Source organism: Entelurus aequoreus, linkage group LG09 (assembly GCF_033978785.1).
Source record: "Entelurus aequoreus isolate RoL-2023_Sb linkage group LG09, RoL_Eaeq_v1.1, whole genome shotgun sequence".
Classification (NCBI taxonomy): Eukaryota; Metazoa; Chordata; class Actinopteri; order Syngnathiformes; family Syngnathidae; genus Entelurus; species Entelurus aequoreus.
This window is the reverse complement of record NC_084739.1, coordinates 18,762,378-18,777,038: the sequence shown is the minus strand read 5'-3', so window position 1 is coordinate 18,777,038 and position 14,661 is coordinate 18,762,378. Positions and strand designations below refer to the sequence as shown.

General features: G+C 38.6%; 1 protein-coding gene and 1 long non-coding RNA gene across 2 annotated transcripts in view; both read right to left on the bottom strand.

Moving 5' to 3' along the window:
• The window catches only part of LOC133657233 (uncharacterized), a 972,718-nt gene that overhangs the window by 821,885 nt on the left and 136,172 nt on the right, over nt 1-14,661 (bottom strand). The gene's annotated exons all lie outside the window — the stretch shown is intronic.
• The window catches only part of hcrtr2 (hypocretin (orexin) receptor 2), a 65,099-nt gene that overhangs the window by 1,024 nt on the left and 49,414 nt on the right, over nt 1-14,661 (bottom strand). Inside the window, exons 4-6 of the mRNA XM_062057649.1 lie at nt 3,077-3,192; nt 2,780-3,000; nt 2,455-2,576 (exon numbers count right to left, since the gene is read on the bottom strand). Of these exons, the coding sequence (XP_061913633.1) occupies nt 2,455-2,576; nt 2,780-3,000; nt 3,077-3,192 (459 nt within the window). The remainder of the gene's footprint in view (nt 1-2,454; nt 2,577-2,779; nt 3,001-3,076; nt 3,193-14,661) is intronic.

Below are 14,661 nucleotides of genomic sequence, written 5' to 3'. Positions count from 1 at the left end.
GCAATATGTTTGGAGGAGAAAATGGGAGGCTTTTAATCCCAGGAACACCATCCGTCAAGCATGGCGGTGGTATTATTATGCTCTGGGCCTGTGTTGCTGCCAATGGAACTGGTGCTTTACAGAGTGTAAATGGGACAATGAAAAAGAAGGATTATCTCCAAGTTCTTCAGGACAACCTAAAATCATCAGCCCGGAAATTGGGTCTTGGGCGCAGTTCAGTGTTCCAACAGGAGAATGACCCCAAACACATGTCAAAAGTTGTAAAGGAATGTCCAAATCAGGCTACAATTAAGGTTTTAGAATGGCCTTCACAAAGTCCCGACTTAAACGTGTGGACAATGCTGAAGAAACAAGTCCATGTCAGGAAACCAACACATTTAGCTGAACTGCACCAATTTTGTTAAGAGAAGTGGTCAAAAATTCAACCAGAAGCTTGTGGATGGCTACCAAAAGTGCCTTATTGCAGTGAAACTTGCCAAGGGACATGTAACCAAATATTAACATTGCTGTATGTATACTTTTGACCCAGCAGATTTGGTCACATTTTCAGTAGACCCATAATAACTTCATAAAAGAACCAAACTTCATGAATGTTTTTTGTGACCAACAAGTATGTGCTCTAATCACTCTATCACAAAAAAAATAAGAGTTGTAGTAATTATTGGAAACTCAAGACAGCCATGACATTATGATCTTTACAACTTTTGACCACGACTGTATATAGTTCACATTTATCCATTAGGTTTTAAGGCATATACACATTTTCCAGAACATTTACATACGACATTTTTATAGACATATTTTTTAAGTATTAGTATGAATTAATTTTGCATGGTTATCACATAAGAAATAGTACAAATGCATCTATGTAATAAAACAGTCATTAAAAAAGTAACAGTTAACAGGTGTCTGTTTAAATTATAGAAAATATGGAACAAAAATGTTAATATAGTACAGGGGTCACCAACCTTTTTGAAACCAAGAGCTATTTCTTGGGTACTGATTAATGCGAAGGGCTACCAGTTTGATACACACTTAAATAAATTGCCGAAAATAGCCAATTTGCTCAATTTACCTTTAACTCTATGTTATTATTAATAATTAATGATATTTACACTTAATTGAACGGTTTAAAAGAGGAGAAAACACGAAAAAAATGACAATAAAATTTTGAAACATAGTTTATCTTCAATTTCAACTCTTTAAAATTCAAAATTCAACCGAAAAAAAGAAGAGAAAAACTAGCTAATTCGAATCTTTTTGAAAAAATAAAAAAAATAATTTATGGAACATCATTAGTAATTTTTCCTGACTAAGATTAATTTTAGAATTTTGATGAAATGTTTTAAATAGGTTAAAATACAATCTGCACTTTGTTAGAATATATAACAAATTGGACCAAGCTACATTTCTAACAAAGACAAATCATTATTTCTTCTAGATTTTCCAGAACAAAATTTTTTAAAAGAAAATCAAAAGACTTTGAAATAAGATTTAAATTTGATTCTACAGATTTTCTAGATTTGCCAGAATAATGTTTTTTAATTTTAATCATAATAAGTTTGAAGAAATATTTCACAAATATTCTTCGTCGAAAAAACAGAAGCTAAAATGAAGAATTAAATTAAAATGTATTTATTATTCTTTACAATAAAAAAATTAATTTACTTGAACATTGATTTAAATTGTCAGTAAAGAAGAGGAAGGAATTTAAAAGGTAAAAAGGTATATGTGTTTAAAAATCCTAAAATCCTTTTTAAGGTTTTATTTTTTCTCTAAAATTGTCTTTCTGAAAGTTATAAAAGGCAAAGTAAAAAAAAATTATGAATTTATTTAAACAAGTGAAGACCAAGTCTTTAAAATATTTTCTTGGATTTTCAAATTCTATTTCAGTTTTGTCTCTCTTAGAATTAAAATGTCGGGCAAAGCGAGACCAGCTTGCTAGTAAATAAATAAAATTTAAAAAATAGAGGCAGCTCACTGGTAAGTGCTGCTATTTGAGCTATTTTTAGAACAGGCCAGCGGGCTACTCATCTGGTCCTTACGGGCTACCTGGTGCCCGCGGGCACCGCGTTGGTGACCCCTGATATAGTATATACAATAATATCAAATAGTATATTTTTTATATTAGTATGCACAAGGCTGCAACATAACACAACATACAGTAACATAATATAGTATGCCAAATGTAATAAATTAATGTATTATATTAAGTATAAACAGTAAGTTTGAATTGTTCTAGTAATGCTGCATCAAAGGCAACAACTCTACGAAAAAGCTAATGTAAAATATGTAAGCTTCTGTAGCGTAACAAATATGCAATAACAAACAAATGTGTATTCACTTCATGGATGCTTGATATGAACGTCGATGTTGGGGAATGCAGACTTTGAAGTGCCCGTTAGAGCGCAGTAAAGAGCCGGTGTTGTTGGTGCAGCTGGTGTGCAAACTTACCACTGAGGAAATTGTAGATAATGGGATTGAGTGCACTGTTGGCGTAGATGAGCCAGTGTGAGAACGTGAACCAAGCGTACACCGTCTGTCTGTCATCGGTGTTCTTGAACGTCCCAAACACTCTGCAGGCACAATATCAGGCTGAGTAAAAGCATCAATAATAAATCACAAGGATCATATCATATTTAATTAAAATAATCTTTAATTTAGAAAAGGCGGAAGCTCTGTACTGACTATGTAATTCGCTGGTCCGATTAATCAGACTCTCTTTTGTTGCTAATGAATTATGCAAGATTTAGGAGACAAAAAAAATGAATGCTGATACCTTTTCAAAACATTGAGCACACTGATGGGCAGGTAGCACAGAGCAAAAACAAAGAGCACCACCATCAGCATGCGAGCTGTCTTGCGGCGCGCTCGGATCTGTTTGATCTCCGCACAGACCGTGCTGGTCTTGACCCGCGCGGACTCCCCCGGCCCGGGGGTGGAGACGGAGCACTGAATTGTCTTCCACTTCCTCTGCATGACTGACGTGCTGCCAGGAATCTGTCAAAAGGCGCATAAATCATACAATCAGCTGCTCCGAGTGGACTGTGGTCGTGCTGGCAGGTGGACTACTCACCTGCTGACACCACAGCTTGTGACATATTTGGATGTAGGCCAGAACCATGAGGCACAAAGGTGCAAAGTATGTGACGATGAAGAAACAGCTGTGATACACCTTTGGGTAGATATCGGCTGAAATGAGAACAAAAAAGAAGATTTCATTCTAACATCTTGCTGGGACTCTTGGACAGTGCAGTGTGGTATCGGCAGTTAGTCCAGTACTGTCGGCTAAGGCTTCACACTGCAGGTCAATTCCGATTTGTTTGCCCATATCAGAATCAGAATCAGAATCAGAAATACTTTAATAATCAAGATCAGACAAACATTACAGGGAGACCGAACAGGATCGCTGACGGGTCTGCCAACTTTCTGCCAACAAAAGATGAGAAACAGGTAAACGCTAGGGGGGTGAGAAAAACAAAAAAACAGTCTAAGCCTGGGCCCCTGGAGAGGGGGTCCAGACTGAGGCCAAGGGGGGGGGGACGGGACTCATAGCCATAGCACACATAAGCATGTGCGTAAGAGGGAAACATCAAAGAACACAAAAGGACATTAAAGACATTAAAGGCCTACTGAAATGAAATGTTTTTATTTAAACGGGGATAGCAGATCCATTCTATGTGTCATACTTGATCATTTCGCGATATTGCCATATTTTTGCTGAAAGGATTTAGTAGAGAACAACGACGATAAAGTTCGCAACTTTTGGTCTCTGATAAAAAAAAAACCTTGTCCCTACCGGAAGTAGCGTGACGACACCGTAGGAAGGGCTGCTCACATTTGCACAGTTTACACCAGCAGCAAGAGAGATTCGGACCGAGAAAGCGACGATTACCCCATTAATTTGAGCGAGGATGAAAGATTTGTGGATGAGGAACGTAAAAGTGAAGGACTAGCGTGCAGTGCAGAACGTATCTTTTTTCGCTCTGACCGTAACTTAGGTACAAGCTGGCTCATTGGATTCCACACTCTCTCCTTTTTTTATTGTGGATCACGGATTTGTATTTTAAACCACCTCGGATACTATATCCTCTTGAAAATGAGAGTCGAGAACGCGAAATGGACATTCACAGTGACTTTTATCTCCACGACAATACATCGGTGAAGCACTTTAGCTAATGAGCTAATGTGATAGCATCGTGCTTAACTGCATATAGAAACAAAACAAATAAGTCCCTGACTGGAAGGATAGACAGAAGATCAACAATACTACCAAACTCTGGACATGTAACTACACGGTTAATGCTTTCCAGCTTGGCGAAGCTTAGCAATGCTGTTGCTAACAACGCCATTGAAGCTAACTTAGCTACGGAACCTCGACAGAGCTATGCTAAAAACATTAGCTCTGTACCTACGCCAGCTCTCATCTGCTCATCACGACCCGTGCTCACCTGCGTTCCAGCGATCGACGGTACGACGAAGGACTTCACCAGATCACCAATGCAGTTGGCGGCCCGGAGACGGAGGAAGTCAAAGTGAGGTCGTTCGGCTAGCGCGTCTGCTATCCTCAAAGTCCTCCTGGTTGTGTTGCTGTAGTCCGCCGCTAATACACCGATCCCACCTACAACTTTCTTCTTTGCCGTCTCCATTGTTCATTAAACAAATTGCAAAAGATTCACTAACACAGATGTCCAGAATACTGTGGAATTTTGAGATGAAAACAGAGCTTTTTGTATTGGATTCAATGGGCTCCGAATACTTCCGCTTCAACCGTTGACGTCACACGCAAACGTCATCATATCGAAACGTTTTCAGCCGGAAGTTTGCCGGGAAATTTAAAATTGCACTTTATAAGTTAACCCGGCCGTATTGGCATATATATATATATATATAAACTATCAGACTGCGTGGTCGGTAGTAGTGGGTTTCAGTAGGCCTTTAAAAGAGCAGAGCTGATGCAACCAGACATCTCTACATACAGCTACAAAAGTAAAAACAACCAACAATTTAAAAATAAAGAAACATATACACTGTGGTGGCCTCTGCGGTGTTCTACGCCATCGTCTGCTGGGGTGGGGGAGCATGGCCAGAGACAGGAGCCGACCCAACAAAGCAACCAAGAGAGCCGACTCCACCCTCGGCCGCCCAATAACTCTCGGCCAGTGTCAGTCCGCATGGATGAGCGAGGATGCGTCTAAGAAGACCGAGGTATCTCCTCCAGTCTCTCCAAATGGACTGTGGTGTGGCAGAGACCCAGCAGCTGGTCTCCTTGGCCAAAAGGCTCCCAGGAGGCAGATCCAGACGTTCACAAAAAAGCACCGCGGACGTCATGAAATTGCCACCCCTTGTCACACAGTCCCAAAGGGTCCCGAACCAAAAGGCAAAAAAACCAACCAAAAAAACCACATGAAAACAAGAGGGAAACACCAGGAACACAAAAGGATGACAGAAGAGCACAGAGCTCCTGCCACCAGCAGCCACTACAGCGGCGCCATCTTGGGAGAAAAAAAAATATATATATATATACAATTTAGCGTGTATCTGATTTTTTTATGTCAATGTAAACAGCACAATTCCGAATTTTTCAAATCTTTGACTTTTTCAAACTTTAGGGACACATACTGTTCACAACCAGAAATCCCTTTTTTTTTGTCACGTGAACGGGTACACAAAAATATTTAACAAAAAATCCGATTTATATATCGGACGTTACGATTATTTTCTCTCTTCGTAATAAGGATGTAACGATACGTCATAATCACGTGCGAGCTGTCTTTTGGCGAATATTGGGCCAACTTAACATGATGTTGCTGTTAAAATGTGAGTGTGACTGGGCTGCCAAGTGTCAGAAAATGACAAGAGTGAGACTTTGGTGGCATGATGCATTTCAAAAAGAAATTGGCCTTTTTTTTTTAACACCGATTTGACCTTTTTTTAACGTCGATTTATACCTAAGACTTCCAACAGCTCTTCCTGCACTTTGGCCTGGTCTTAAATAACCAGAAGTTAGAAATGAAAATCATCTCCACTGTTTTATCGGCTGGCTCTTCTGTCTTATCCTCTGCGTCTGTATTCTCAATTTGTATCTTTTCTACATCTCCATCCGCACTGTCTTCAATCTCTTCTGATCTCTCTTCATCTTCTAGTGTTGCCAACTCCTTAGTAAGGAAAGTAACTATTGGCTGTCATGAAAGTTGATAGAAGTTGATCGATGCCTCATTTGCATAATGTATTACAAACTGTAGTAGAGAGGAATAACGTAGTGGGAGACATAAAAGGTAAGTAAAAAAAATACAAATTAAATGATTACAATTGTAAATTAATTTCATCATCATCATCATTTTTATTTATCTCCTTCATTGATGTGCATCTTTGATAGACAATTATACCACAATTATTCAGTTACACCGTTACACACCAATGCCTGAGAAGGAGCAGGATGAAGAAAAATCTTATATTTTCCTGCCCCCTTCACATAATACATAGTCTTACTTAATGATATGTGAACCAACAATTACATCCAAATATAACGAAAACAAAACAAAACAAAACAAAACAAAAAAAAAACACAAGTGCAAAACTTCATGAAGTACAAACCGAACAAAATACAAAAGAAGTAATATACAGGTACACCTCACAGGATGATACAAAACAAATACAAAACCAGGCAAAAAACAAGTAAATTAATAAATATAAAGCAAAATGTAAACACTTATGGCTGTCCATATGATTTTATTGTTCTGTCTTTATATATTTTTTTCAATTTGAATATATTTTTACAATCTTTTATCTCATTATAAAGAGAATTCCATAGTTTAACCCCCACCACTGATATACACATTTGTTTTAAAGTTGTCCTTGAATACTGATGTTGGAAATGACCTTTTCTTCTATGCTCTTCATTCTCAGAAGTGATGACAAACATTTTTTGTAAATTTGCTGGTAATGTTTTGCTTTTAGCCTTAAACATGACACATAATGTCTGTAACTTTACTAGCTCCTGTAATTTCAATAAACCTGAATTAATGAATAATATGTTAGTGTGTTCTAAGTAATCTACTTTATGAATAATCCTTATAGCTCTTTTCTGTAGTTGATACAATGCCTTTATGTTACTCTTATATGTGTTCCCCCACACTTCCACACAGTAGTTGATATATGGCAATATAAGTGCACAATACAATATACGCATTGCCCTATAATCTAACACATATTTTACCTTATTTAATATAAAAATACTCTTAGACATCTTTTTCCGCAGATGTGCAATATGAGATTTCCATGTCAGACCGTCATCCAGTATCACTCCTAAAAATCTAAGTTCAGAAACCCTTTCAATATCTATTCCATTTATTGACAATTTGATCGTTTCCTCCCTTTTCCTCTTACAAAAAATCATGAACTTTGTTTTTTCTACATTTAATGATAATTTATTGGCATCAAACCATCTCTTAAGTTTAATCATTTCCTGTTCAATAATTTTTGATAATGCTTTTAAGTCGTGTCCCGAACTATAAAAGTTGGTGTCGTCCGCAAATAATACAAATTTCAATAACTTTGATACCTCACATATATCATTAATATATAAAATAAACAATTTTGGTCCCAAAACCGAACCTTGTGGAATTCCACATTCAATCCTCATTTGTTCAGATGTATTACCCATAAAATCCACAAACTCTTGTCTATTATCTAAATAACTTCTTAGCCAGTCTAAAACTACTCCTCTCACACCAAATGAATACAACTTGGACAATAATATAGAATGATCTATAGTATCAAATGCTTTTTTAAGATCGATAAATACCCCTATAGTGTATTTCTTATTATCAGTTGCTGTTGCTATATCCTCAATTATATTCATTACAGCTGAAGCAGTGGATCTATTGGTCCGGAATCCATACTGGCTCTCACTCAACAGCATGTTCTTTTCAATAAAACTATCTAATTTTTTTACAAATATTTTTTCAATTATTTTAGAAAATTGTGACAGTAGTGACACTGGTCTGTAATTAGTGAATCTATGTTTATCTCCCGTTTTAAAGAGTGGAATTACCTTTGCTACCTTCATTTTATTTGGAAAGGTCCCTGTTTGAAAAGAAAGATTAAAAATATAACAAAGAGGTTTGATGATACAGTCAATAGTCTTTTTTACAATTATCATGTCTATACCATCACTGTCTGTTGATGTCTTATTTTTCAGTTTTGTTACCACCGATACAATTTCATTTTCACTAACATCTCCTAGAAGCATGGACTGTAGCACTTTGCTTCCCCCTCTCCATCCACTCTGTATATCTTTATGTTCTCCAATACTCTCTGCCAATTTGGGTCCAACATTCACAAAAAAAGAATTGAATCCGTTTGCCACTTCATTCATATTTGTTATCATCTTATTATCCTCATTGATAAAATGGCTTGGTGGGTTTGTAGGCCCAGATGTTTTTCCTATTACCTTGTTCAGAATATTCCAAGTTCCTTTGGTATTGTTTTTATTTTTTTCTAGTAAATTATTATAATATTCTCTTTTTGCTTGTCTCATTATTGTTATCAATTTGTTTTTGTAAACCTTATATTTTGTTTCAGCATCCTTTGTTTTTACTTTTATGAAATCTCTATAAAGTTTGTTTTTCTTTTTACAAGCATTCTGTAGACCCTTTATAATCCAAGGCTTTTTATTGTAGCTGTCTCTTTGTTTCCATACATTCGGACAATGCTTTTCATACAATGATAAATATATATTAAGAAAAGCCTCATATGCAGCATTTGCTTCTCCCCCATACACCTCATTCCAGTCTGTTTCAAATAAGTCCTTCCTAAACCTATTTATTGCCTCTTCAGTTCTTTTCCTTACATATCTATGAGTTTTTTCCTCCATCTTTTTATCAATTGGACAGTCATAAGTAAGAAACACAGGTAAGTGGTCACTTATATCATTAATTACTAGTCCACTTTTTATATTATTTTTTATGTCATTTATAAAGATGTGATCAATTAACGTTGCACAATTTGTCGTTATTCTACTGGGTTTGGTGATCAATGGATAAAGCCCTCTACTATATACCACATCCAAGAAGTCTCTTGTTGATTTATTTCTGGGTGAGCTTAGCAGGTCTATGTTATAGTCGCCACACATGACAAATGTTTTATTTTCCTTCACCTTACACAATAATTCTTCCAAACTATCATTAAATGCTTCTACTTTAGACCCAGGTGTCCTATACATACACGTAACAATAACATTTCTCTTCTTTTCTATTTCTACCTCTACAGTTACACATTCAAATAAATAATCAATTACCACTGTCATACATTCCACAGGTCTACATTTCAATTCACAGTCAACAAACAGGGCCACACCTCCTCCCTTCTTGTTTCTTCTACTACAGTGATACAACTCATACCCGTCAATGGAGAAATCGATACCTCTGTCTTTATCGATCCATGTTTCAGAAAGTGCTATTATTTTGAATTTGCCATTTAGAGTCTTCAGGTATTCGTCAATCTTTGAGAAATTTGCATATAAGCTTCTACAGTTGAAATGTATTAAAGAAAATGTATTATCTAAACTAACATTGTCATTGAATTGTTCCTCTGTGTAGTAGTCACATGTAGCATTGATTGAGTTGAACAGATGGTTTTCTGGGTCAACATCATTTTCAAAGTCATACAGTTTATAGTCCATGTATTCAGCTCTTAGAAACTTTTGATTCTCAGTTGTCTCACCTTCTCGCTGCGTAGCCTTCCCCGTCTCCAGCCAAGGATGAGCCGTGTCAGTCATAAGTCTAGCAGGTCTCATCTATATTGATCCAAGTCGCGGAGCTCTCGGATCATGACAACTTTGGCTTCTTCATATGGTCCATTTAGCCGAATCATGATTTTGCAGGTCCGTGTCCATGTTGCTTGTATCTTGTTTTCTTTTCTGAGGATGCGTGCTTGTCTTGCAATGTCAGCGTTCTTCTTGGTAAGATGTTCATTGATGTAAACCCCAGTTCCCTTCAGCTTCCTTCCCTGCCGTAGTAACTCCGTCTTGTGTTTCCGATTTACAAACCGGATCACAATGGCTGGGTTGGTTCTGCTGTCCTTCCTGGGGATAGTATGGCACGCTGAAATGCTGCCACTTTGAAGAGTCATGTTCTTACTGGAAAAAAAGTTAATTACTTGCCGTTCAAGTGTCACAAGTTCGTCTGCCGGGGCTTCGGCGTCCTTGTCAGCGTCCCTGCTGCGAGTCCCGGCCACTCTTGCATATGTGCGATGTTTGGTTTCTAGTCCACTTATAATTAAATCGTCCATTCTGGTGTACTGTTCAATTTCGTCAATTCTTGCTTCTAGGTCAACAATTTTCTTGTCTTTTTCCTTGATGATGTTTTTCAGCATTTTGATTTCGGTCAACAACTCCATGAGTGTGTCTTGCTGTTTGGCCACTGTCCTTACATCCTCCGACAGGGAGTTAAGCGATTTTCTGATCTCCTCCAAGTCTTCCTCGAATTTCTTGTGTTTCGCACTCATTTTCTTAATTCACTTGGTTTTCTTCTTAATTTCAGTTCGGTTTCTTTACTGGCTAAAACTCACAACCCAAATTGCCGAGACGCGTCACTGCACTTTCGCCTTCCCACCGATGGGGTCCCGTCCGGCCTGGCAAGCCTCGCTCCAGCCTCTCTCCTCTCCCGGGCCTCGCCGCAGTCACCTGCCGGTCTCGTCTCCACGAGATGGTCCCGCTGCTGCCAGCCGCTAGCCGTTAGCCGCCAGCCTGGCCTCTCCCTCGCCGCCCTGCTGCCGTCACTTGCCGCCGCGAGAAAGCTGCTGGTCCCGCCGCAGTGAGGTGGTGGTGCCGCCGCTGCTGGCCGGTAGCCGGGCCTCTCCCTGCTTGGTTGGTGCGGGCCTCACTGCTGTGTAGCCGGGCGACGGCGGCATGAGCCTCTTCCTTTCCAGATGTTTCGCGTTCGTTTGTGGCGTGCTGCTGCTCGGCCCCGCTGTGGTCTGCTGTGGCGTGCTGCTGCTCGGCCTCGCCGTGGTCTGCTGTGGCGTGCTGCTGCTCGGCCTCGCCGTGGTCTGCTGTGGCGTGCTGCTGCTCGGCCCCGCTGTGGTCTGCTTCTGTTGATTCTTAGTTTAGTTGAATTGTATTTGTTTTAATTGTCGGAGTATCAAATTTTAGTAAGCTTGATGGATTGTCGGAGCATTACGGCTACTATAGTCAGACGTACTCTTTTTCAATTTACGAGTATTAATATGGTGTGTGTATAAGGACCGCAAAAAAGCACCTTTTAGCGGACATATTATCTGGCGTTTTGTTTAGCGATATTATGCAAAACCAACTTTGCTTACCTTCTAGTACCTGCTGATGTGTATTTGGCATCTGCATAAGTCCTGAGAATTTGCGCACGTTCGCCATTGTAGTCCATGCCAACACCGTAGTCGATAAGCTTCTTCTTTTTCTCTATCTTCTCGTTATGGGACATTTGTTGCCATTTCTAATACAAAGTAGTGTAAAGTTCTTACTTATATCTGTCAGTGAACTCGCCATGAAAGCGCTAAAACATACCGGTGTAGTGAATGTACATTATTCACCCAAGGAACTTTAGTTATTAGAGAGTTCCGGTCGGACGTTTTTTCACGGGACACATTTCCGGCGTTGTTATTGCACTAGTGAGCCACGGATGAGGAGATGCCGCTCCGATATTGATTTAAGTAAAGTCTGAATGTCATTAAAACAGTTAGCTCCATCTTTTGACACTTCTTTCACTCCCGTCCTTGCACGCTACACCGCTACAACAAAGCGACGGGGAGAAGACGCTGTCGAAGGTGAGCCACGTAAATAAGACCGCCCACAAAACGGCGCATCCTGAAGCGACTGTCAGAAAGCGGCTTGAAGATGATCTGTAAAACATTATCTATGCAACATTTTGACCAAGGAACCACCCTTACATGTTATGTTGACCACAAGGAAGTGTTTTACATTTACAAAAAATAATAATAATTAGACTCCTTTAATACGCCCTATAATCCGGTGTGCCATTTGTATGAAAATAGACTGGGCTAGACCCGCTCATCGGCAGTGCGCTTTATAATCCGGTGCGCCCTATGATCCGGAAAATACGGTAATAGAATTTCAAGCTTTATTTAAAAGGCAATGATTAATTAGAATTCCTGAATAGGTGTTGGTTTCATAATCGGATTAGTCAACTAATCGTTAAGTAGTTGATGACTCGTCAACTATTAAAATAGTCGTTATTTGCAACCCAAGTCTGGGTTATTCCACAAATCCTTGTCTGAACCATACGCCGAATTGTACAACTTTATGTAGCACAATGTTTTTTTGACCACTCCTCTTGACAAAATTGATGCAGTTCAACTAGATTTTTTGGTTTACTGACATGGACTTGTTTCTTGAGCATTGTCCACACATTTAAGTCAGGACTTTGGGAAGGCCATTCTAAAACCTTAATTCTAGCCCAATTTAGCCATACCTTTACTACTTTTGACGTGTGTTTGGGGTCATTGTCCTGTTGGAACACCCAACTGTGCTCTGGGCTGATGATTTTAGGTTGTCCTGAAGAATTTGGAGGTAATCCTCTTTTATCCATTCCTTTACCATATTTTCTTTACTATAAATTTAGCTGAACTGCACCAATTGTGTCAAGAGGAGTGGTCAAAAATAAATTCAACCAGAAGTTTGCCGAAAGCTTGTGGATGGCTACCAAAAGCGCCTTATTCCAGTGAAACTTGCCAAGGGACATGTAACCAAATAATAACATTGCTGTATGTATACTTTTGACCCAGCAGATTTAGTCACATTTTTAGTAGACCCATAATAAATTCATAAAAGAACCAAACTTCATGAATGTTTTGTGTGACCAACAAGTATGTGCTCCAATCACTCTATCACAAACAAATAAGAGTTCTACCTTCGGGTACAAATAAAGTCACTTGAATTTAATTTGAGGTTGCGGATACGATTCGTGTACAATGTTAGTTTATTTAGAACTATTGTATTCTGTCCCTGCTGTTGTAGTTTTGCTCTCCTCGCCTCTTTTCCTCTTTTTCTCTTGCAGTGTGGCGTGCGACTGGCTTCAGAAGACTGGCAGCACCTGCTCCAAATTGGTTGCATACTATTTAGGCTGATTGGCCTCAGCTGGCAGAGACTGTTACCTCTCATTGTGTTTACGACGCCAATGAGCTACCCAACCTTCTTGATTTCGCTTTATTCAATGTCAATCAATCAATGTTTATTTATATAGCCCTAAATCACAAGTGTCTCAAAGGGCTGCACAAGCCACAACGACATCCGCGGTACAAAGCCCACGTAAGGGCAAGGAAAAACTCACAACCCTAATGGGACGTCGATTATTAGCCTTGTGCACTTGGAAACAATTAAATGGATTAAAACCCTAACTGGAATAAAAATGCTTCTTATATATATACACGCCATTCAGATTATTCTGACTCGATCACACACGATCGAATCTAAAATTCATTCCGATCGAGACAGGTGGTTTTATCAGTCAGATTGGAGCGCATGAAAACACTTCTCCGAAAGTTAGGGTTGATCCTGTGCAAAAAACAAAAATATGATCTTGAAAATTATGTGTCAATGTAACAATAAAAGAAGGGATCCAATTGTCGTCAAATAAGCTCAATGGCCTTACAATTACTCCAAGTGCTAACTGCTAGCCTCGGGAACGTACACAGAATGTCCTAACCTAAAGACGCGTGGCATCCTGTACATATCACAACATGAAGGGCACAGAACAGCTTCATTTAAAAAAAGAGAGGTAAAACAAAAGTAGCGAACATAAGGAAAAATTGATAGTCAAATAACGTAGAGAGGCAGAAAGGCAGAGAGCCATGTTTGTTTACAGCGGAAGCCACGGCTTCTTTTTTTTCTACTTCCGTTTACGGTATGTGCTGCGCATGCCAAAATAAAGTATTCCGAATTAAGGTATGATGCATGTAAACGCACGTCATAATTGGCCCTTTTTTTTTCAGGGTCTATGTACACAGTGACATTCTAATCCGAATTGTGATCATATTAAATAGAATTAGCCAATGCACACTTCCTCAGGTCCGACCAGTCTCCAGCCTGGCACGGCACACCCTGTGGGTTGTCAGCTGTATTTTCCAGGTGGGAGTAGTTGTAGACTTAGACTTAGACAAAATGTATTGATCCACAAAGGAAACTGTTCCACACAGTAGCTCAGTTACAAAGGATGGAAAGGGTAAGGATGGAAAGGATAATGAAGGTATAAAGTAAACTAAAAATTTAATATAGTAGCAATATAAAATATAACATATATATGTAATATTTACATATTACATATACCGTATATAATGTATACTGATATATTATATTATTATATTATATTATAGTTTTATATAATATATACAATATATTACAAACCGCACCATTGCCTTTTGTTGCCTGTTTTTTGGTCTTCACTATTAAAATAGGTACTATTTGTTGGCCTGCGTCTCTGTATCTTTTGGGATCTACACACTCACAGAAGGTTACAACAACGATACGATCCGAGTTGGAATTGATTCAGTAACTTTTTTGCAAATTCAATTTAACCAGTGTGACTGTGAAATAAATACTGGATACTGGACACTACAAGTGGAGTTTCCTATATTCTTGTTATTTGTTGGAAAATAAATTAGGTTTAA